We start from the raw sequence: 24990 nt of genomic DNA, 5'->3' as shown, positions 1-24990 counted from the left end.
CGCGATTAATTTGTATCACAGTGCATACCATTAAAGTATTATAAAAAATAACAAATACGTTCCATTTAAAACTTCGTAATATTAAAATTATATTAATATTAAACAATTAAACATGATTAAATGAGGTCCTAATGATTTATCAAAGAGTGCAAAGAGTACAATGTAATAAAGATATTTATGTCACCCCTCCAGTCTAATGAATGGTTTCGCCCAACACGTCTGCGTCTCGATGACACAGCACAGGAGCGACTTTGAGTATTATTTTTTTTTTAATATTATAAACATGTTAAACAACTGAGGTGATTGCTGCAACGAAGAGTATTCCTGGCATGACATAATAATATGATTTATAAAGTGAGTTTAAAATGAAGAATAAATATTTTTAGACTGGGGACTTGCATTACCGCCTCCGGTCACCTGGTGGCGGTGTTCCCGTAGTGTCGCCACAAAGCGAAGAAGAAGCGGAGCAAAATGGCGGCGTACATGAGAGGCGTGTTATGTTTAGTTTCCACAGAGCGGAATGTTTGCATGGCCAAAGTCAGTAGTGTTTTTGTGGAGCCCAGGCGGTATGTGCGGGGATTAAGGAGGAAACCGGTCCGAGTGTTGTACCCCGAAACGGAGACAGCCAAAACCCCGAAGTTTGAGCCCTCGGGGCCAAAAGTCAAGAGGGAGACGGAGGCAAGAGTCAAGTTTTCACCAGATATCCGAGGAGAAAGTGACTCCTCTGTGACAAAGGAGGAGCCGACACCAGCTGCAAAACAGGCTCTGGTGACTGGCGCAAAGAACCAGCTGGAGGGATTGCGCTTTGAGAGGGCTTCACCTGGAGACAAGAGGCTGGGGTGAGTGTCACTGACTGCAGACCGCAGCACAGGGGCGAACTGTGGATGACAAGGACACGCACACCTCACGCGCTAAAACCTACATGTCCGTCTGTATGCTTTACAATTTTAAATAAAGCAGCATATAGATCAATGATTTTGCCTTAATAGACAAAATAATTCTGCAACGACCTTCAATATACTTCCTTCCTGTCAAAAAGGGAAAAGGTAGGAAAAAACCGTTATAATTCCTATTTGTTTTAAATTTGATTTTATAACGTTCCCTGTGGTCTGGCTGTCAGACTAACTCGTAAGTGCCAACACATATAAACAATAAGCCGAATCCAGTGTCCTTGACTGATCAACAGCTTGTCAAGATACTGTCCTCTAAAGCTGCTGAGATGGTTTGCAATTCAAGCATGTGTGCCTCAGAATAGTGTTGACAAAGTACTGGAAATGCCTTAAAATGTTCACTCAACACCCATGAAAAATTGGTGAATGTTATTTAAAATTTAAGAGCATAAATACTGGCAAAAAAAATATCCGCTGAAAAGAGGACAATCAATGATTGATGCTCTGATTTGTCTCTGGCACTGACGCCTGGAGCTCAGCTCAATCCACCAGCAGTGGCTTTTCACAGGATCAACAGGGAGATAAACTCAACTCTCCTGCAGGTGTCCATAACCATAGGCATAAAGAATATATGATGTCTCTGGGCAGCGTGGGCTCAACATCCTGCAGTAAACTGTTATTTATGCCATGTTATGATATTCACCAGTACTTGGATGAAATCCGGATGTCGGGATGTTATTAGAATATGTTCTTACAAACTATTTGTACGTTCCCCGTGAAGAGTTAAACTTCAGTTTAGTAAATTCCTGGTTTGTTTACATAAATTCCAGTTTATTTCCATTGAAGGTTTCCAACTTTGAAAATTGATAGAATTTTGCCAGCCTGGCTTAAAGTGACTGAAAAATAACTTTTCCATAGTGCTCTGACCCCAAGTCCTGGTCCTGGTCCTGGTCCCTGTCCAGTATAGTGTATTGTCATCAGTGTTTTCCCATTGTGCATGTGTGTGTAGATAGATAGATAGATAGATAAAACTTTATTAATCTCCCAAAGGGAGAAATTCAGGTGTCCAGCAGCACACACAAATCATTCGCACGCAAATAAATAACAAAAGTACAATAAAATAGTGCTAAAGTGCTCATAATGTACTCGGTTCGACTCAGGCACATCTGTTAAACAGCCTGATTGCCGAGGGGATGAATGACCTCTTGAAGCGCTCAGTTCTGCAGCAGTGACAGCAGCCTGTTACTCCGGTCACTCTTTTGAGCTGCGACTGTGTCGTGCAGTGGATGTTTAGGGTTCCTCAAGATACCCTGCATTAGAGCCCCCATCCTCCTCTCCAAGACTGCTCCAACAGAGTCCACCTTCCTCTCCATCACAGATGCACACTTCGCTATCAGTCTGTCCAACCGATTGCTGTCTCTTTTTGTCATACTGCCACCCCAACAGACAACCCCAAAGAAAACAGCACTTGCAACAACAGACTGGTAGAAAATGTACAGCATGTCACCACACACGTCAGAGGATTTAAGTCTCAGGAAAAACAGCCTGCTCTGTCCTCTCTTATACAGGGCTCGAGCTGCTCTGACCAGTCCAGTTTGTGGTCAAGGTGCACACCCAAGTATTTGTAGGTGTGAACAACCTCAATACTCTCTCCGTTGATGATGACAGGTTGATTACTATTGCAACAACACATCATCAGTAGGGTGAAACTAACCTGTCTCACGGCGGCCTAATGATGGTTTCATTATTAAAACAACCAACGGCACCAACTAGTGGACCAACATGAAAACTACATCATTTTCAGCATTTCTTGATAATAATCTAAGGATGCTGGGCACCAATAATTTTGCTGGCAGTCTTTCCGTTCCGTTGAGCAGTCGTTTGTCCTGGGCCCTGCAGCTGCAGTGGTCCCTCTGTAAGATGAGGTGAAGTGTGGCCAGTCCTGCTTTTCTGAGTCTCCACTGGAGACACTTTTTGGTGATTTCTCGATAATTTCCAGTCATTGAGTTGAGTCATGTCTGCTACAATAACCATCTTATTCATTCTTGTTTTAAACTGCACTTAATAGTTTTAGTGCAGGACAGACAGAGGCCACTTTCCAGACCTAACACCTCCTGCCTGACCTCTGACCTCTGGGACATTTATGCTCAGAAATGTTAATAGACTGACGTTATGTTCGTCTTCCTCCCCGTGTCTGTTGTGCAGGAGGCTGGTGAGTGTTGCTCGCTCCAGGACGTTTCGAGAGCAGCAGGGCAAAATCCTGCTGGAGGGACGGCGTCTGATCTGCGACGCCCTGGACGCCGGCGCCAGTCCCCAGATGGTGTTCTTCAGCACGGTGGAGCGGCTGCAGGAGCTGCCTCTGGACAGGCTGAAGAGGGCCACGCTGGTCAAGGTCAAGTTTGAGGACATCAAGCTGTGGTCTGAACTCACGGCTCCTCAAGGGGTGATCGGTGAGGCCCGCAGAGCTTTTCTTCTTCTTTCGCCACGCTTTGAATTGTGTTTCTTACCGACTTCCTCCTTCGCAGCCATATTTTCACGCCCTGACCCGTCACGGATGAGGTTTGCGAACAGAGAGCAGTCGCTGCCGCTGTCTCTGATCTGCGACAACGTCAGAGACCCGGGGAATCTCGGGACGATGCTGCGGTGTGCCGCGGCTGCTGGCTGCCACAACGTCCTCCTCACCAAGGGTGTGTTTTCGTCCGACCAGCTGGACTTTGACGCCTCCGTCCGCAACACGGCCGCTATTCAGATGTGTTAATTTGTCTGCCAACAGGTTGCGTTGACGCCTGGGAGCCTAAAGTTCTGCGTGCAGCTATGGGTGCTCACTTCCGCCTTCCCATCCACCCCAGCCTGGACTGGAATGATATCGGCGGCCACCTCCCGAACCAGGTGACCGTCCACGTGGCTGACAGCAGCTGCGCCGTTCCTCAGAGCGCAGAGGAAGAAATCAACACTCACAAAGCTTCCAAAGCAGGAGACTACGGCTGGGTCTCCAACAGAAAAACCATGGCTTATGAAGAGGATTCTGATGATGATGATGATGATGGAGCTTCATCTCCCAGTGTGGAGACCAGGCTGTACCACCAGAGCTGGGCTCAGAGTCCCACCGCCCTGGTGATCGGCGGAGAGACTCACGGACTGAGCCCCGAAGCCGTCCAGCTGGCTGAGAGGACCGAGGGCTCCAGACTCTTCATTCCCGTGGCGCCCGGCGTGGACAGCCTGAACTCGGCCATGGCAGCGAGCATCCTGCTGTTCGAGGGCAGGAAGCAGCTGCTGAAGATGCTGCAAACATCTGGGAAGAAACTCCAGTCTAAAGCTGGGAGGAGTCAACATGAATGAACTATTAATAAAACTGTCTGTTGTCTAAGTTATTTGTTTGATTTGGTGAATACAGTGTTCCATGAATGTTTCCTCTCAATACCTTTGTTTACTATTGAAATCATTCCTGACAGCAGGAATTCTCATCTGTATCCATCAGTCAGTAACTAATAAAAGTTGATATTGGTCAAAGAGTGCCGAGATCTGACGGAGCAGGACGCTGGTCTGATTCCACAGCTGTGATTTTAACTGCAGGAACGTCAATTAAACATTTTGGATCGCTGTGGAGTTCAACAGCTTTGACCTTTAATCGGCAGAGGAATCGTGTTTGGTCAGGAAACAACTTATTGATTTACAGCACACATCTGAAAGTCAGAAAGGCTAAGCTGTAGTTAGGGACGATCAATTTATTATGGCTTTGCCACAAATCACTGATATTACACCAATTTTTTTCCTCGTTTGGATGAAAATTATTTTACTTCAATTTTCTGTTGCATTAATAGTCACTAAATACTGTAATAAGTGTGTGGAGAGATTTTTAAAAATGCACAAAATATGTTGAGAACATGAAAAAGCTTTAAAGAATTCCCAAAAATTGTGGAACGTTCAGACATTTCACAGCTTCAGAATGTAAAATATGAGTTTAATCAGCTGGAGACGTCTCTACATGTAATGATGTTCAAATGCACTAAACTCAAATAAGTCATGAAGTATACTTGAGTAGCATGGTCATGTTCCCTTTCCAGGTGTGTCAGCTGCTGACTTTAAAGGCTTCATGCGCCTCGTCTTAAAACACCTCTGACAAAGGAAGCGCTGAGTCGCTGCACCGTGTCTTTAACATATCCAGGAGCTACCTTTATTGGGAAACTTGACAGGAATAAAAACTTTGTGCTCGCCAGTGAATTTTTAATGTGTGAAGTAAAAGAAAAAGGGGATTTATACATTCAATACTTCTCAAAGATGCTGTTTTTGTGCCTCCAGAAAAAAAAAAACAAAAAAACAACTGATCTTTTTCATCAGGGGACCTTCACAGAAAATCCTCTTAATGACTGAGATGAGAACCACCACTAACAACTGGCAAGATAGGACGTACACACACACACACACACACACACACACACACACGCAACAGAGACAGGGGCATTTACACATCAGTCATTGGTCTGTTCCAAAGCGACGTGCTCTGAACCCGTCTGCGCACCGTTCATACAGCTCTCTTTATTTAAATAGGACTAGAGAAGCTCACAGCTGCAGCCAGCCCAGGTTGAAGCACGTCTGCACTACATGTGATTTACAGTTGGACAAAAAAAAAAAAAAAAAAATGCATCAGACTCTTTCGTAACATCACTGAAAAACAATAAAAAAACAAAAAGTGAAACAAAGATCTTGCAGCCAAATGGGAAAGCAAACAATAAGCTGAAAAAAGTAGGTCCACTGGGTAACTTCTCTGGTTGCTCTACCATGGGGAAATGCTATGGCGTGGAGGAAACAAAACAAACAAAAACACCAGAATCTCCATATATATTACTGTATGGACTATAAGTCAATGCAAGGCACCACAGGAGAAAGAGAGGACTCCATGAAGAGAGGGACATGTCTAAAAAAAGGTCAAAATGTCAGTAAAAAGTGAGACGTCTCTCTAACAGTCAGGCAGGGCGGTTCGGAGAGGGGGGGAGGGGGGGGGGGGGGGGGGGGGGGGGGGGTGACGGCTGGAGCAGGGAGGTCAGGTCGGGGTCCCTGGAGAGGGGTCCCGTTTACAGCCCGTCCTCCTCAGATGGGCTCCGGTTTGAGCTTCTCGGCCAGGAAGTCGCCGACGAACTGCTCCACGACGGCCGGCGTGATCTCCTCCACGTCGCGCACGTACTTGGCCCGGGCCGACATGTCCAGGATGGTGAGCAGCGGCGCCGCCTCCGGCAGGTTGGTGTAGTCCCGCAGGGAGTCGCTCATGTCGTCCTGGAGGAGAGCAGACAGGATGTGAAGATTCACACACACGACTTCAAGCAGCAGCTTTCAGGATATTTACACACATTGCTTGATTTCTAGTTTAAACATGTTAGAATTGTGCAGAAATATACAATTTATAGTCCTAAAACCACACAGAATAACTCCGCTCCTTTTCCAATCCCACTCCAGCACGCCGTGAACGCAATCTGCTGTTACGAAAATCAAGTGTTTTTTAAACAAATTCCCAAACGGACTGCAGACAGTGAGTGGGATGAAGTGTTGATTTCACCGTCCCGCACATCTGGAGTCCAGCTGTGCTTTCTGTTAGATTAATGAATTAGATGGCTGCTTTGGGCCTCTATAAAACGAGGAATCTGTGTATGATTCAATGGGCTGGAAACTGGTTTTCTTCACAACATGCGTGTGTTTCTCTTTCCGACGCGGTGATGTGTTTATTTGCTTCTCTCTTTGGAGATAACCGCAGCTCGAGGCGAGCTTTTCCAATCAAGAGCCATTTCATTATGTACAAGTCTTTAAAAAAACAAATCAATATGCAAGCATTTTACCATATTCGGTAACTTCAGGATTTTTCATTTATTTCAAGGAATTCCCCAAACATAATATAGATGATTAAATTGTTTTGATTTGATTTCATGAGAGAATTTGATCTAATTTAGAGACATTTTAAGGTTGAAATGTGATTTTTGTCAGTACAATGCTATATCAACAGTTTATGTGTGAATGGCACCAAAGTGTTTTACGTGTACTTTAAAATCTTAATTTCCTGAATTCCCCTGCTCTGTAAAGGGTTAAAACGGGATGGTATGCAATGGTTGTGTCAGGTGTTGAAGTGTTACAGGAGCCACACGCCTTCAGGTTCAACAGGCTGTCTTCTCGTAGCGCAGGAACAAACCAGAGAACTCCAGGTGCAGAAATGTCAGCGTAAGATGTGTGGAAAGGATGGCGACACGCTGTGAAGAAACCCTCCTCTCATCCTCCATGCTGGCATGGAATCTGAATATCTGACAAACGACGGATCCGTTCCGCTCCTCAAATCCACGTTTCTCAACGCCTTTTTTTTTTTTTCCCAGCAGCGGCCTTCACTTGAACTGCGCCGCGTTTAGTTGGAACTGTGAAAACTCTGAAACGTCTGGCGCAATCTTTATTAATGCGAGCGTCTTGAGAGGGAATGTGAAACTCTTTTCTCCAGGCAGTCTGCCCAGAGAGAGCGGCGAGCTGCAGCTTAGTCACACATCCTGCTGTGAGGAAACGCAGGAAGGAACCAGGTGGGGGTCCAACAACACCGCTCCCTCTTTCAAAAGCTCCGTCACATCAGATCTGAGTCTCGTCTCGGAGTATCTGAATGTGTGGGCAGGAGGAGGGAAGGAGCGGCGCACCGGCTTGTGAAGGAGCCCGTTAAAAATAGCCTGCTGCTGGGTTTCAGCGCTCGTCCCCCTTTTATTTCTCTGCTTTTACTTTAAAAGGAGCTTCGGCGGTGTTCAGCCCGAGGCTGGCTGTCACCTTTAACCCCCGAAACAAGACCAGATCAGAAGCTCTGGAGCCACAGGTAGCACCGACGAATCGCTGCCGGGCCGCAACTTTCAAACACACTTGAGAGGCTCATCAATTATTGAGGCTGAATGAGGAATCACAGTTTGGTAATTCAGCTCCAGTGCCTCACACTGAAATCCATCGCTGTCGCCTGGTGCTCTGGGGTCACGTGCACGGCGAACATCTCCATGTTATCGGAGGCATTTTCTCTTCCTCATGACACGATGGCCTGATTTCCCCTCTGCTCAGAACCAGAGATTAGAGATCACTTCCATATGGAAAACATTACGCTGCTAATGCAGAGTTACCAGAGGAGGCCAGCAGGTGGCACTGCGACAGAGTGCTGCATGTGGACACTGATGTGTGTGTCTCTGTGTGTGTGTGTGTGTGTGTGTGTGTGCCAGTGAGAGTTTAGTCCCAACAAAGTCCCTGACAGAGCCGCCCTGGGCGGCGCTGAGCCGCCTCCATCCTCTGTTATCGATATGAAGCTCGGTTCTTCCCTCAGAGCGACGGAAAGCGCTCGATCAGCTGCCAGGCTCGTCGGTGAGCAGCTCAGCAGCGCTGCTCCCTAAAAAGGACAAGTATGGCAGGATGACGTCTGTGACCTGGACTTCACTGAGCCGCTGATGGAGGAGCAGGGCTGAACCCAGACCCGTCAGTCCTCCGGCCGTCGCCCTCCACAGCGTCGGCAGTGAAATACTGCTCCTTTCCCCTTCTACAAACACAGGCCCGCCCTCGGAGGAGCTTTCTGAGCATAGATTATAGATCATCTGGGCGGCGAGTGTAAAGAAGCCACAAAGCGAGTGATTCCACAGTCTGTGGCCTTTCTCAGATATGCCCAGATGTAATCTCTGCGTCAGCCTGTAGGAAGGGATGCGTCTCCTCCCGTGCGGCTCCTCAGCTTGTGTAAACTGCCGTTCCGGTGAGGTGCAGCCATTCCTGCGGCCCCCCTCCCACCCCGCCACCCCGCCCTCTGCGGCTCGGCTCAGAACAAAACAGACAAAGGGCCCGCACTCACAGCTGTGATAAGGCTCAGCGTGTGTTTACCGCCGGCGGCCCGCTGGGCCGTGTCGGCCATATTCTGATTATTGATGCACTGTGGCATTTCACAGACGACGGACCACTCCGTCAGATAAAGCTCCAGCTCATGATAACACCTTCACAGCGCTCTCCCAGCCTCCCAGCTTTGATGCTTTAAAGGAAAATTATAGATATTCTCCAGTCACGAACAGCGAAAACAGCTTTTCTGCTCAATTCAGGTTGAATAGAACTGAAGAATGCTTCGTGACATTTATCTGTCAATGACAACAACACAATTAACACACGTTTCAATTCTCCTCTTCAAAATCTTCTGGAGCGAACCGAGTGAAAAGCTGCTGGAGTGACTCATTAACTTCAAAATCTATTAAATCTTTACTAGGGAAGGTCTCTGTTTGATGAGCGAGAGAAGGCCGACGACGATAAGAAGATCCTGAACGGAGTCCAGACGGAGGAAGAGACTGAAAACGGCTTCCTGCCGCTGAACCTTTGACCGATGAGCCGAACCAGAACCAGCCTATTCTCCTCCCGTAACCATCTCAAAAGAAGAGATCACCCCTGGAGCCAGTAAAGCCAGTCCTGGATTACACTGCATTTTTCTCTCAGATTGTTTGTCCGACCGTCACTGATTGGAGACACAACTGAGCTCACGTCTTCCTCTGATGAAGCGGATTAGAAATGAAGCCACAATAAACAAGCCGACGGGTCAGAGCTGACAGAGGCACACAGAAAACCCACACAGGAATAACGCCTCAGATCTATACGTTATAACACCTTTTATCCTCATTTTGAAACCTCAGTGTTCTTCACACAATTTATTACTACTACTGTGGATAACGCTGATATTTTATCCTAATACTGGCTGATTTTTATAACATTTCTTTCTGTGATGTCAATAACAGCTAATACCTGACATATTTCATTCAATTTATTTTGCATTAAAGCCACAAATCCTTCAATAAAACACTCAAAAATGATTAGAAATGTTTAAAACGCAGCTATCAGCTAACTTGAAATCTCTCAGAGTCTTAATATTTACATGAACGAAATGCATCGGACCCACAAAACTTAGAACTTCAGAGATATAACGAAAACGTTTCTGCAAACTGGAAAAGTGAACGTGGTGATGCAGCAGTAGAGATACCGGGTTCATTATGATGTGGGAGTCATGAATAGAATAAAATAGAAGATAATCTATTGTCATCCACTCATCCAAATGGGTAATAAGCACTCTATTTCCTGATAACACTGAAAGCCACTGATGCGTGGCGTTTGCCGATTTAAAAAAGGTCAAATTTTCTGTAACAACAAGCTGGTTTCCTCTTGAAGAAAGGCTGATAATAAAAAGGCTGAGGTTTGAATATGAGCTTGCGAGGCAGCCTCGCAGTGTTTATGCAACCCATTATAATCTCAAAGTCACAGCAATCACTGCGTTTAGGGACACACACATGAATCAAGCAGCGGAAAAACAAAGCTTTGAAGAGCAGAATCACAGGCAGCAGTCACCGCCTCGGAAATCAGCCGGATTCTTCTGCGACTGGGTAATACCGCCAGGGTTCGTTCAGCATGCGGCATCCAGCGCGAATCAAAGAACAAAAGAGCTTTTAGAAATCTGTGTACGTCTCCGCAGCGTATGTGGGGTTTTTGTTTTTTTGCAGTTGGGTAAGAAGATCTCGCGTCCCTGGGCTCAGGCCGGAGAGCCTGCCAGCACAGCGCGGCCTCACGGACACAGGAAGCCCAGCAGCTGGCCTGGCAGCGGCGTGCATGTGCGTGTGTGTGTGTGTGTGACGACCGGGGAAAACCCGGGCCAAGGTGAGGGAGTCCAGGCCCCGAGCCGGACGGCTTCGCTGGGAGCCACGTCCCAACCCGGAACGCAATCTGAAAACCAAACGGCGAGGAAGCGATACCTGCGCCGCACAGAGAGCAAACAGACAGAAGCCTGGAATCACTGCGAGCTGCGCTGCAACAAGGCCTCTTTGTGTCTGGTGAATAAATACTGGCAGGCAGGCAGACACTGAACCCGGCACTATCAGGCCAAGTCACGTCCCGATGAAAACTTTAAACCGTTTCGCTCCGCGCACGTACGTCGGTGACATTTTAGACCTGGAAGGGCCCGATAGTGCACATGTGCTGAAACCTGAGCCCGGCCTCCCAGACTGCCGGGCGGGCGGGGAGCCGAGGAGGAGCGGGAGGCGAGCTGGAGCGCCCGGGGCCGGGGAGCCAGAGGAGGAGCTGCTGACGCCATGACATAACAGCAGCCATGGAAACGCCACGCTCCGTCCCACACGGGGGAGATGCAGGAGGAGATACGGGGTCGATGAGGGAGGAGGCGGAGCCTGGCGGCACGCTCTCCTTCCGCCGCCCATCACGGAGGCGCACGGTTCAGCCAGAGGTCAGACGCGGGAGAAGCTGGCTCTTTTTTTTTTTTCCCCACACCGGCCTGCTTCATTTCAGCACACGTCTGTTACTGAACATGATTTTCAGAGCTGCTGAAGCGCCGCACACCCTTCACACTTCCTTCTCAGTGCCCCATCCGATCTTCTTCACCACTTCACCCCCTGAAGGCCGCTGCAGGCTGAAGATCAACGCAGCGAAGGCAGCTAACGCCGCACACATCCACACCGAAGGCAGCAATGACCCCAAAACACCTGGTGCTGGACTGTGGGAGAGAACATGCAAACTCTGCACCTCAAGCAACCTCAAGCATGGATTTAAAGCTGGAATATTCTCAAAGTGACGCAGGAGAGCCAACCACAAGCCCAGCACGCAGCGCTCCCACTCAATCAGAGCTGCCATTATTGAATATCAGGTTTAAAGTGGTTGTGACCAATATTTATGCTCCACATTAACAATGAATCACAGGACTGCGAGGCTCCCTTCAGCTTTCTTCACGTTCGGGTTTTCTGATCCGTAAATGTTTAATCTCATCACTCACACCGTGTAATTATGGGTGGTGGCACGCAGCTGCTTCCAGCCAGAACCGGCCGTAAACAAGCGGCTGGCAGGCAGGCGCGGCTAGCAATTAGGTGGTGAACATTGTTTTGGAAGGATTTAGATTTTGAAAAAAGGTAGACATTATCTTCATTTGACCGAAATTAGAGATGAAAGAGAGACGCGCAGCTCGGAATGAGTCATGTGGTTTATCCCGTATCTGCTTGGGGGGTGTGTGTGTGAGTGTGTGTGTTACCAGAGTGACCGAAAATGTTTCAACTAAAGCAGTTTTGGTTAAATAAACCTTCCTGAACACAGCGTGATTCCCTCATGAGTTCATTTCCCCCCTTTCACGTGATATTCCTGATCATCTGAACCAGCTATACATTTTTTTAACTTACAGTTTAAAAAAGGAGATAGTTTTTGTGTGTGTGTTTCCAAAAACGTGAATTTGAGTTGTATTTTTTCTACTGCCACAACTCTTCTTTTTCTCTTTATGCAAGCTTCTCATATGAGGGAAATTCAAGCACAGTGAAGGTTACATGTTTTATGTGTTTCTGGTTCTTTGTTCATAGATGGGTGAAAAACAAAACATGAAGAACTTCTTTGACGGGCAGAAAGTCTCAGAGACGATCCCGGACGAAGCACAGGATGTCTGTGAATAAACGGTGTTAAAACGAGTCCCAGCCTCCGTGCTGGGACGGCGCTTTGCTCTCATCTCACCTCTCCGGCCACGAAGAAGAGCAGCGGCGTCTCCTCCTCCTTGGCTTTGTACTTGGCCATGAGCTTCTCCGCTATCGGCTGAATCAGCTCCTTGGCCGGCTCCAGCTCTCCTTCCTCCTCGGCGTCTGAGCGGAGCGGAGAGAGAAGACGGCAGGACGACGTTAGCGGGATCGAAGGACGACGCGGCGATGAGAGAAACACACGGAATTCAGTTTGTCTGTTAAGACAAGGGTGGTCTCTCATTCTGCCGTCATCCCTCCCTTTCAGCATGTCATGACCCCAGGCCTGCGTTCAAATCTGAACCTTTTCTTCAGCTGTTTACAAATCCGAACACAATACGGCTTTAAACTTCAGCGAGAACCAGCGGCGGCGTCCTCAGCCCTCCGGACCGCTCGACTCCGCAAGAATTTTCCACAGAGTCTGACATTCAATCCGCTGCACGTAAATGCCACTTCATTCAGGCGGAGCCGCACTGCATTCTGGGCCGGCGGAGCGGCTCACCCACGAACAGGACGAGGCAGGGCCCCTCGTGGAGCTGCACGGCGTTGGACTCGCTGAGCTCCAGCACGGGCCGCGGGTGCCACGGGAACAGCCGGCACTCCGGGTCGTTCAGCACCTCCACGCGGCCCTGTCGCGTGATCACGTGACCCTCGGCGTCCAGCAGGATCAGCGTGGGAATACCTGCGGAGAGGGGAAGGGAGGGGAGGGAGGTAAAGAAAAAAAAAATCAGGGAAATGACTCAGACTGCTCGCTCTCCTCTCCTACTGGGACACTTCCTGCTTCCTGCTTCCTTTGGACATTTGAATTTGTGCTTTACAGAACTGCACTGATACAAGCGAAGCTTCTCATTCACCAAACTCTGAAAACCGTCTCACGTTTACAGGAGGAAAGGACGTTAACACACCAAGACCGAGACACGCACTGGATCGCTGCATTTTAAATGTGACCGATATAAAAAAAACAACGTCGAAGCTCAAGGGGGGGGGGTTAATCAGGGAGAGGAATCATTTATTTGAAACGACACGTGTGACGGGGAGAAATCGAAGCCATATGGCGAAGGACGACATCCGCTCAGTGCCAATAGAGCCGCTCTTCACTTTTATTTCTGTACACTTATGACTTTTTACTTCAAGCAGTTCAATCTGCAGAGTGTTTAGTTGAGTTTGTCCTGGTTTGTTGACTCGGAGAGAGAATCTGCAACCTTCTGAAACCTCTAACATGTTACTGTACCCCCACCCCACCAATCCCCGGGGCTTTTTCACAGTCTTATCAGAAACAGACACAATTAGGAGACCAACTGTGAGCATGAGTCAGTCTGCGCATGTGGGCCGCGTTCAGCAGAGGTGGGGGCCATCCTGAGGGGGGGTTAGCGTTGACTCGTCCTCTCTGCATTCCAGGCATTCTTGGCAGGACAGGCGGATAGCGAGCGCTCGCTAACTCCATCCACAGCCCGCCGCTCGCGCTCCCGAGGAGGGAATCGGGAGGGGAGGGAGGGGAGGGAGGGGAGCGGCGTTTCCTCTCCCAGCGAGATGGTAAACTTGATAATGGGCCCACATTCCCGGGGCCGCAGGGCGATGCGAGCTGCCAGCACGGAGAGCCGTCAGCCAGCGCTTCAGAGTGACGCAGAACTCGACACGTCGGCCAGAGAGCGCGTCCGGGTCAACGGGTTCACCGCGGGACCGGCCGAGATACCTTGTATTCCATACAGTCTGTTGAGTCGTGACCGCCGGGCCTCGTCCGAGTACGGCACCGCCAGCCACGGCATCTCGCTGAAGTACTGCTTGAAGGACTCCTCCGACCTGCGGGAGAGCCGGACAGGAACACACAGGGTGAGACCAGGGGTTAAAAGCAAACGTCGGCAGCGGGGACCCGTCCTCACCTGTCAGCGCTGACGAACACGATCTCAAACTTCTGACCCGACTCTTTGACGGTTCGGTACGATTCCACCAAGACCCGAGTGAGGCTGCGGCACGGTGGACACTGAGAGGAGGAGAAACCAGGAATCCAGAGTCACACACACACACACGTACACACACATCATGAGGGTCTGCTGCCACGACTGGCATCATGAAGACTGCAGAAAGATTTAACTTTGAGTCCCGTTCTCATGACCTGCATGGATTTTACCTCTAGACGGAGGATTCAACTGAAACGGAGACAAAATGCTCAATACAGGCTGAAAAACGACTTTAATTCCTGCTCATGCATTTCTCTCCAGCATGTTTTGCTGTAGGATGTGGTCTGCTTTTCACAGTGCTCATTCTAATAGCAATAATTGGCCTGTATTGTAATTTCCTGGTCTGGATCACCGCTGGCTGATCTGATTTTACGGCCGTACTCTGCTCCAGCTATATGAAGTTACCAGGGAGGCCACGGCAGGCTCGCTCGCCGTTTAGCACATAATATAATACTCAGTCTGCTGCAGTCGCTGAGAGAACACTGCAATTATGCCTGGATGTAAGACCTTTTTAACAAAAGTGCATTGGTTGTTGATATTGTGGGGGAAAATAATATAAAATCCATTAAATCAGTTAAAGTGGAGCTTGGGAAAACTGCCTCGAATGACGTTTTCCTCTGCAAACCTCCAAAACCTCAATGAGGGAAACACCAAAATTTAATTCATTATAAAGCTTCACTAATAATAATTTTCCAGACTATGAAACAAAAAAGATGAAAAAAGAAAAATACTGAAACCTTCTTGTCACTAAACCCCAGATTAAACATAAAATCACATAACAACTACTAACCACAGCTGCTTCACATTGTTCTTCATGTCAGTCTCATATGATGAGCCTTTACACTAAATATATATCTTTTAAATTCTAAATAATCCGGTGCCACCTGCTCTGCACTGCTGCTCAGGCTGGTTCTGATGGCCGCAGCGTGTCAAGCAGACCTAAATAAAACACAGAGAGACAGCGGGACGAACGCGAGAAGCTCCGATCAATCACGGCTCATTAGACCTCGTCCTCCTTCCTCCTCGGCTCCTCGTCGATGCGAACCACTGTGTTCAGGCTCATCACATGACGCGCCGCCGCCGTTCTCTCATTCAGGCTCTGGTCTTCTGATTTTTGTGGCGTTCAGTTTGTGGAGGAAAGGAGCGTTATTCTCCCTCATTCATTCTGCTGTAATTTCTCAAGATGATTCATTGGAATCATGATTAAAATAGGAAAAATTAACGAAAGAAAAAGCCTTTTTTTTTGTCAAATGTATCAAATACGATTTCACTTTCTTAACTACAGATTACTGTTAGAAAATATAAGTACAGATTCTACAGCAAGAGAGAGAGTGAGTTAAACAGGATTAACTGATATTTACGTCTCTGAAGATACAACTAATTGAAGGATTTCTTTCCTCGTGTTTCCCAGCGTGTGTTCTTACAGTATTTATGATGACTTTAATGTTTGATATCATGTTTTCTGGTGAACTGCTGGTGAAGTTTAATCAAGCACTGAAAGAAAGTGAAGAATCATGTTGCATTTTGGCAGTCTCCCGAATAAAAACCGTCTGCCAGAGAAAAAAAGAGGTCATGTATTTCTGTCTTGGGCCGCCGAGGGTCTCCAGGAGATTAGGAGGAAAATTATTCTCCTGTAGCTGAATAAATGATGCCAAGGTGAGGCGCTGGCATCGCGTGTTCTCAATATGGCTTTAACAGCAGACGGATTTAGACGTAACGAAGGGGAATGTGGTGGAAGAAGCGCAGCGGCCTCTGAGGCTGGCCGTTTCCACATTTCTGTGGGTTTTGCGGAGCGAGGCAGCGTTCAGGCGGCGCTGCGTCTCATCCCCGACAGTCCAGAGATGATTTGACGCCTTTCATGCGTCGGCGAGTCGTGACGCCGAGCGGCTGCGGGCGCCGCCGGCAGAGAAAGACAACGGCCTGATGCCAGTGGGGCGTGGCGAGCGCTCCAGAGGTGGCAGAGGAGGGACTGACGGGGACGGCTCACCGCCGCCAATCCAAACAACGGCGTCGGCCTCCTGCTCGTCTCTCATCTGCTCCGCTCCTTCCTGCTTCCTGTCTTTTCAGAGCCGAGGTGGACGGAAAGAGGAAAAAGCGAGGTCGTCTCTGTCTCACCCAGTGTGCCGAGAAATACACTCCCACGTAGTGTCCCTCCAGGGAGCCGCTGTCCGCCGTCTGCCTGTTGTTCCTGAGCAGAGGTCCTGCCACCACCTCCGCAAACGGCTTGGGGCCCCAGGGGAACTCCAGGCCTGGACCCGGCGGCGGGCGGGACGGGAAACACACACGGGAAAGAAAAGGTGAGTTCACTGGAGCGAGACGCAGCGGACCGACTGCTCCACGCATGACCAGCTGCTGCTTCACACAGGAATACATTCCACTCCGACTCTTAACACACATGACATTAATATTCCTGAATCTCATCACAGAAAGAAACCTGAGCTCAGGGAAACATGTTACAGCAGGTCTTCTTTACCCCGTGTCTCTGGAGCCAGTGGCAGCTACCACCAGATCAGCGCGTCTTTAGAAAGCTCAACAATATGATTTACAAGTAAGCCAGTGATGAAATGGGAAGTGGTTCAGAAAATTCTACACTTCAGCGAATTCTATCAGTGATTTTATTCCGCTCTGCAAACGAAGCAGAAAGCATTTATAAAGGAAGAGAACCTGGCTGTGGTATCAGATCAATACTCGTCGATATGAAGTCAGAATTCACTGGTAACTAAAAGGTGAAAAGGTTTGAGAACGAACAGTGAATGAACAGTCAAACAGATTAATAATCCACTCTGATCTGATGATTGTGTACAAACGCTGAACACAACTGATCCGTCAAAACATGACGACATTTCTTAAAGCACTGATCCAGCCACTGAGAGACCAACAATCTATTTCAGTTTCTGTCCTGTATGTCCAAAAACAAAAAGTGACACACATTTGTCTTTTATTTTCACTCTCTGCTTTTGAAAAATACATCTGAAGGAAAAAAAAAAAAGAAAGAAAAGGAGGTTTAATGACCACTGAAAGCCGGGCCTCTCCGGCAAACGAAGGCTGTCAGAAATACTTCCCTTCTGCTCCCTTTCACACTTTCCCTTCCCTTTTCAGGGTTTTCCATTGTTCCCGTCAAGCTCCAGAGATGCATTCGGCGCAGCTGAATTAAAAAGCAGGGTAATCATAAATAAAACCTTGTCCGGCGGATTCATAATGGCCTCTTTATGTGTGCGCGCGGCCGTCTAGGGCTTCATTAGGCAGGAGCGACACGTCCGCGCCGCGCCGCCGCGGACCCTTCATTGTTGTCCAGATTGTGAAAGTGCACTCCATCTTCACGCTGCGGGCGAGTGCGCCGCCACTCAAGTCAGGCCTTTCATGGAGAGTGAAAGGCAGAGGGCCCTGAATGGTTCACCTGCCCCTCCCAGCCTCCCGTGCACGGCGAACTTTCTGCTGCCCCGACCCTCCCTGAGCCCCGGCTGCTGCGCGCCGACTGACCCGCCATGTTGGGAACGACTCCGAGAACCAGAGAGAGAAAGAACGAAACCTGAAGCACATGCCAAAAGGCGGCTTTCATTGGACTGACGTTTATCACATCCCTCACCAAGTCCGCCGGCTGCAGCGTGGCGCTGCCACAGAGCAGCCACGCTCCCTATTCTCTTGTTTTTTTAACACAGGCTAGGAAAAGTGACATTATAGAATAACTTCAAACTTTGTTTAAATCCAAACATCTCAAGCAGAGACAGCAGAACGTGGAGGGTGGAGTCGTGTTGTCACGCCGCTGTATTAAAGCTAATCTCGGGAACGATGCCGGCCTGTGAAGCAGTTCAGACGTTCACTGATTAATGTACATCATAAATGATCGCTGAGGAAATGGTTTTCAGAGAATGATGAATCCTGCAACGAGAGTTTTCATTGGACGCATTTGATCCGTTTGCTCCACTAACATCTGGAAAGTTTAGTCTGCTACGGTTATTACATTTGATTTCATTCTTTCAAACTCAGAGTTTTGTGCCAAGTGAGCTTTTTTTTCCCCCTCCTCACCAAGTGGTGAGAAAACCCAACCTTATTCATTATAGGAGCGAACCTAAACAAACAAACGCTGTATTTCCCACAAAACACTGCTTTGACGTTGGGCTGGGTCTCCTCTCCTGCAGTAAAGGCCTGCGGACGGACGAGTGGCAGCACCTCCTGTTTATCTGAAAGCCCTCAACGCTCTGGCAACACGCTGCATGTCAAATCTCCGACTTTCCTGCAGTGACTGATCGGAAGACGTGATCAGATCTCTTCAGGCAAACACAATGCTGAACAACACCTCACAAACAATTAGAGGTAACACAGCATATCTTCATCACACTTTTAAAACATGTTCTCAGTGCTGGTGGAAAAACCAACGACTCCATAAAAGGCTAATTGGAGTCAGAAGTTAGAGAACCAAGAGTCTAATCAATATGACAATCAGCCATCCTGAGAATACCGATGATATGAAGCAGTTCTGCGAGGAACGACGGTCTGGAGATGGTTCCAGGTCTGATTAGCAGCTGCAGGAAACACGAGGAAGACCAGTCTGCTGCCAAACATTCATCCACTCATTAAATATAAGGATTAACTTACCTTTTCCGCCAACTGTATGAATATTTAATGGCTCGGCTCAACAGTGAAATTAAATCTTAGAATTGTTTGTGTGGTATTAGGTCAGGCCATTAGTGTTTGCCACTAATATCCACATCCGATCACATTTTATGACTAATTGATGCAGAAAACCAGAGAATTCCGAACAGTCCACGTTCTTTCTCCTGCCGGTTAATTACACTATTTCCTGGGTTGACTGGGTTTTTCTAACCATCTGCTGAAAATTAGTGGTGTTTTGTCACGGAAGCATCAGTTTGTATCATAATAATTATAACAGGACGAGCTGCTCGCTCCTGCCCGTTCGCCTCGGGGGAAGTGGGATGTTTACCTGCTGCTGCTTTACGGGAGACCTGGGAGCGGCAGGTGGAGCAGGCTGGTTTTGCTGCTAACGCGCTGCAGCGGACAAAAGCTTAACGCCACCTCGGATATTTCAGGGCGACGCCGCCGTGACAGGCTAAATGTGAGGTGGATTTATCTGCATCGTCTTGACCTTCTGACCCCACAATGTGCTCCTATTACCTCATTAAAGCGTGGCTGTTTTTAGGGCCGGAGGGCCGGTGGTCGGGGTGAAGGTTCGCCATTAAAGTGGAGCAGCTTGAGGCCGGGCGGTAAAAATAAGTCAGCGCCAAGGCCTGTGGACGGGCGTGTGGGCTCACCTTTGGGGTCGTCTCTGACCACCAGCAGGCCGTTCCGACACACGATCTTCCCCGTCGCGGCGTCCACGAACACCAGGGACGGGATGCTGGTTACTTTGTACTTGTTCCACAGCTTCATCTGCAGAGACACAGGGGACGGGAGATGCAAATTATATCAATTTCAGAGCAGGGTGGAAGATTTCATCTCTGCAGCAGCAGCATGTTCACCTGGAAGACGACAGGGTAAGTAAGAAATACGAAATGCATGAAGACTTGCTCAGCTGGTGAAAGGAGAGACATGAGGGCTTGAATGCAGCAGAAGTAGTACGGCGGCGGCGGCGGCGGCGGAGGGAGATAAGCACATTGCTGTACTTTAAAGAGGCCGAATTGGAGGAAACTCACACTGCTCCTGCTGCGCTACGAATAAAAGCAGCACATACGCTTCATACATTTAACAGGCGTGCACGATCGCTCGCCGCTCTTAAAAATCAAGCGTAACACCATTTATACGACGAGCTGATGTTATTACAGCCCAATAAAGTAAAAAAAAAAAAAAAAGAAAAAGAAAAAGAAAAAAAAATCTCAATGCAGCCAGAAATCTGCGCACGAGCTGACAGCATTCACAGAGTTCAGCGATCAGTGTAGTCCTTAACATCAAAGAGCAGATCAAGCATTTTCTGGAGCTCGCTTTGCATATCAGAGGCGCGGTCCGACGCTGTGAATAGAAAATAGCCGCGTCTTGTGAAGAGCGGCGCAGCGCTGCTGCTGCTGCCGCTTCGCCGGCTACAGAAGAAGCGGCGCTCGTGTCACATTAAATCCAGAAAGCAGCCTCAGAAGTTCAGAGACGAGAGAGGGAAACGAGGCGCCCGCAAGACGAACCAGAGAGACGTTTCACCGCCCAGCGAACAGTTTTCACCACTCAGACTTTTTCTTTCCATCACCTTTATCGATATTTTGCCATTTACTCCTATAATAGAAACAATTTTCCATCTGCTTGTTCAAGAAATGAACATATTTTCTTCACAGTCTGACTTCAAAAAGTGACATTAGAAAGTAGGACGTGATGACTGATGTTGCCCAAAAGAAGACTCAAGACAGATTTAACAGACGGTTGAGATCATTAAAATTGAAGTCAAACGCTTGAGTGTCTTTGTGATGAAATACAGTGTGAGTGATTCCACGAGGTTTTCCAGCCAAATGGAGCGAGCGCCGCTCTGCTCGGGCTGAGTGGAGTTCGGTTTCTGTGGAGCTGCAGGCTGGTGAAAAACTTCAGTTTCTTTCTTTTCAGTGAAATCAGTGACTTCATCACTGCGAGTCCCCAAAACAAAGGAGAGAGGAGGAGGAACACTGGCCAACGGGATGTTTTACTCATATCGTTCACCTCCGGAGAGACGACGCGCTTCACCGAGGAGGTCAACCACACAGAGGTCAGACGCTGCGACCCTCGGACAAGACGACCCGGAGACACACGGCCGCGCCGGTCTGGACGTCACTCAAACGCAAACTTCAGAGTCGGCCCCGACCGACAGCTTTACCACACGGCGCTCTGGAAATCCAATCTGGCGCTCACAAATTGACGGGGTTAAGGGGGTTTATAGTTCCACCGTCTCCGAAAGCCAACGAGACCAACAGCGCGTCTGCGAATCCGCAGCCGCTTCGGTGTTTTGATGGCGGGATTAGAGAGAAAGATGTGTGAGACGGACCAGAGAGCGGGGAGCTGATCCATCCTGCAGAGAACCCGATTCGGAAAACAACTGGAAAACACTGGAAAACAGCTACGAGCAACAACACGTGGAAAAAGGGACAAAAGTTATGGCAATTTAGTTTTTCCTTTTCAGAAAGTTGAAAAAGAAAAAGAGACAATTTTAGTGAGTTTAAACCTAACATCCAGCTCTGTAGTGCCACCCTGCAATCAGTGATCGTCTTTACTGTGATCCTGAAAGAGAAGCCACTAGATCCACAACCGCATGACAGGTTAACGCACACCGTGTGACATTATGCTCCGACAGCATAGATGCAGGATTCTTCATTTAAAGAGAACAGGAGGAGAGGGGTGAACCTCCTCCAGGCCGGCAGCATCCAGAGAGCAGGACAGAGCCGTGCAGCGCTTCCTCCTCTTTGTCTTGGCACCGGCTCACTGCGTCCTGTAATCACGCCTGCCTGCTGATTTGGCTGCCGATCACAGAAAGAAGCTCAACATTTCCACTGTTTACGTCCCTCTTTAGCATGAAAGGTCTGCTGTGATTTTGCAACGACTGATAGACCTTGAAGGTACAAGACAAACACACACACACACGTTGCAGAGTCTGCTTCCAACATACAATCAACAAATGGATTTCTGCTCCGAACAGGGTGGGGTGAGCAGCAGGAATCGAACAGGTATCCCAGCTGGGTGCTGCAGAAGCCTGAAACCCTGAAGATCTTCACACTTGGAGTAACAGCTCCTCCTACGCCTGTTCTCATGAATAGAAAACATGAGGATCAGATGTCGGCGATCAATTTCCCTGCTGAAATACAGGTTCACTGTTGAGCTGCAGGATTTCTGCTGGAGCTCAGACAATAAATACAGGACGCGACACGATAGGCTGTTAAAAAACGGGCACATAACTCATGCTGTCAGGAGCGGCCGGGATGCCCGTCAGCCTCAGCCGTCACGCAGCGGTGTTCAGGACATGTCTGGCATTGTTTGATCTGCTCTGTGAGAAGATTAAAGCAACGCTTTCACGACGGAGCAGCAAACGCATTTATTTATTTGCGTTCTTGCCAGGAATCAGATTAACCCTCAACATACTTTCATACCTGTACAGTAGCAGTCAGGCTACGGCCTGGAAGCTCAGCTCAGAGGCTGAAAAACGTCCAAACGCAACGGAAACCCAGTCACTGAATATTCTGGCACATTGCCCGGCAAAAACCAGAAAGTCAATTAGTAAACTTCAGAGGCACTTTGGACTTTCTGATCTCAGGACAGGTCCACCGTTGGGTTTATTTGCTCTCTTTTACGCCGCTGACAGCTTCATCCTGAGCTGAGGCCAACACGCTCTGGTCACCCACCAATGTTTTGATACAAATAATATCTGAAACCACCGACCAGTTTCTCACAGGCGTGGAATCGAAAACTAAAACCAGGGATGAAGCTCAGCACGACGTCACAAGACTCCGATCAGCACACATCATCTCTGAGGCACAGATGGATGGAGCAGAGGGCTGATTTACCTTCTGCACTGAAAAATAAATCGTGATATTTACACATGAAACCTTTTTAGTGAAAAAAACAACCAAATATTTCAAAAATGCTTCATATTTTTGCAAGAAACGGTGATTACTGTAGATCTCCAATCATTCAGTGGGTGTAACATCCAATAAGAGCATTACTTCATCATAACTCTCATTTCATTGCTCTTAAAGTAAAAGTTTTGGATGTTTAAGGAAAAAAGAAAACTACAATAATTTTGGTTGAATTGTTGGGAATACAAATAAAACGCGGTCACGAAGGTTTCATTTTCATTGTGTTACTTCCCACTTGTCCAGAGTGCGTCTGAATCAGGAACATATGGTGCGGGAGCCTTGCAGAGTGTGTTATAATGATGCTGTGTATGGTTTGTATTTGTGGAGCTTCTCTCCATGACCCCATGCAGAAGGATCGTGTTCACTGAGAAGGAAGAACCACCAAGAGTCTCTATTCTCAAGCGGCGTAATAATGTTATTCCAAATTGAAAAGGGATGTAGAAACGTCTTTACACTCCAACCAGTGTAGATTTTTTTTTTCCCCCCCAACGACTGTCATTTAAGCTGTCCGTAGATTAAAATTCAGAGGATCAACACTGCGAGCCACCAGTGCTGGGGCTCTCTGCAGTGACTCCTATTCATTATCATCATCATGAGAGTGTGTGACGACGGGGCCGAGCAGCAGACCCCGCTATACAGTTACACACTGGCTTAACTGTGCCAATAACCCTGCGGAGAAAGGCCACCAACTGCTAAGACTCCGGGGAGCTGGAAATCCATACTAACAATCCATTTGCTCTCCGAGACACGCCAGCATTAGCCTCGCACTCCGCCCCGTGCTCATCATACTAATTGGATCACGCATGGCTGCGGATCCATATCCCAGAAGAGGAGCGAACGGGCTCAGTGTGGGGCCGGCGGATCTGTGCGCGCATGACGATACCCGGGCTGGAAATCTCATCGCCTCGGCGATCAAAGGAAAGGCTGATTGTACTTCAGAGCTGCCTGATGGGATCAATGGCTGCGCGCGTGTTCGACCTGTGCCCATAAGAGAGCGGGAGCGAAACGGGAAGGAGGAACGGCGCCCGAGACGTGGACATGTTCATGTTTAATGTCATGCGTGCCGGTCGCCTTCATGCTCCTTCGCACTGCTGCACTTTATGGAAACAGTCTGCGCTTTAAGAGGTGGTTACTTTCGGTGGAGACCCTTCAGTGCTCTGTGGTCTGAAACTTTAAAATCCTCCCACATCTGCTTTGGCTTTGGCCTCGGGGAACGCCCGGCTCGCTGTGAAACCTGGCCTGTGTCACTCACAGGCTGCGGCGGCCCGGCGTCACTCTGCTGAGAGAACCGCAGTGGAAGAGATCTCCTCACTCAACATCTCCCATGCACCTACGATCGCCGGAGTCCTATCTCCACACAGATCTGCTTTCCCTGGGCCGACGAGGCCGGAGGCGGCTGCCAGGCGCGCCGGCTGCCACTTCATTATAATCGCGCCGCTACAAAAGAGCGTCGGCCCACGACAGCACAGGATACGAGAAGCATCCTTCTGCTGCGCCGATAACCGCTCACAGCTTTATCTTTGAGCGTTATATGAGGGGCAATTGGTGATAATCCAACTGATAACTGGAAATGAAAAGAGTTTCAGCTGAAATGAATGGCATTTGTGGAAGTTTGCCTGGTTGGAAAGTCTCAGCGGTATTTATTATCAGGAAAAATGGTCCCTGCATGAGCTCTTCGAATTATTGGCACAATCTACAGCACCAGGAGGGGGAAAAAACCCCAACTAATGCGCTCGAGATGATTCACAGACGACAGAGGAAAACATGCGCCAGTTTTGTTTGATTAAAATCCTCAGAAAAAAAGAGAAATACTTCAGTTTGTAGGATGATCTTCAGTGAAGAGCGGATAACAGGTACCGGATTTGTTTCCTCTCATCTCCGGAGCAAAGCTGTCTGTCAGCCGTTTGTGTGACGGACACACGGCGCCCCTCATGACATGCTGAACAAAAGGCTGTTTTTATTGAAGCTGCCTGCAGGCAGTGTGAGCTCTGACCATAAAGATTTAGCGTCTTGGTGCAGAGGAGGATCTGTGGGCTGGGCGGCTTTGATATCCTCTGAACTGGTTTCAATGCATTCAAACTAGCATGTTAGCTCACAGCAGCAG

General features: G+C 48.4%; 2 protein-coding genes across 2 annotated transcripts in view; one reads left to right on the top strand and one right to left on the bottom strand.

Moving 5' to 3' along the window:
* Positions 1–462: 462 nt before the first annotated feature.
* mrm3a (mitochondrial rRNA methyltransferase 3a) lies at positions 463–4425 on the top strand. The gene is made up of 4 exons (XM_030107815.1): positions 463–839; positions 3096–3340; positions 3416–3577; positions 3664–4425. The coding sequence occupies exons 1-4, from the start codon at positions 472–474 to the stop codon at positions 4227–4229; spliced, it is 1341 nt and encodes a 446-aa protein (XP_029963675.1). The 5' UTR covers positions 463–471; the 3' UTR covers positions 4230–4425.
* Positions 4426–5910: 1485 nt separating this feature from the next.
* Positions 5911–24990, bottom strand: part of nxn (nucleoredoxin) — a 55752-nt gene continuing 36672 nt past the window's right edge. Inside the window, exons 2-8 of the mRNA XM_030107816.1 lie at positions 19623–19740; positions 16468–16601; positions 14275–14375; positions 14088–14194; positions 12897–13076; positions 12396–12520; positions 5911–6161 (exon numbers count right to left, since the gene is read on the bottom strand). Coding sequence (XP_029963676.1) covers positions 5979–6161; positions 12396–12520; positions 12897–13076; positions 14088–14194; positions 14275–14375; positions 16468–16601; positions 19623–19740 — 948 coding nt within the window. The 3' untranslated portion in view covers positions 5911–5978. The remainder of the gene's footprint in view (positions 6162–12395; positions 12521–12896; positions 13077–14087; positions 14195–14274; positions 14376–16467; positions 16602–19622; positions 19741–24990) is intronic.

Source organism: Salarias fasciatus, chromosome 14, assembly GCF_902148845.1.
Source record: "Salarias fasciatus chromosome 14, fSalaFa1.1, whole genome shotgun sequence".
In the NCBI taxonomy this organism is placed as follows: Eukaryota; Metazoa; Chordata; class Actinopteri; order Blenniiformes; family Blenniidae; genus Salarias; species Salarias fasciatus.
This window is presented reverse-complemented; position numbering and strand designations above follow the sequence as displayed.

Bases quoted from the DNA above. Each gene is read 5' to 3' on its own strand.
- mrm3a (XM_030107815.1), top strand. From the start codon at position 472: ATGGCGGCGTACATGAGAGGCGTGTTATGTTTAGTTTCCACAGAGCGG. The intron at 840-3,095 runs GTGAGTGTCACT...TCTGTTGTGCAG, and splicing joins CCTGGAGACAAGAGGCTGGG to GAGGCTGGTGAGTGTTGCTC. The intron at 3,578-3,663 runs GTGTGTTTTCGT...GTCTGCCAACAG, and splicing joins CAACGTCCTCCTCACCAAGG to GTTGCGTTGACGCCTGGGAG.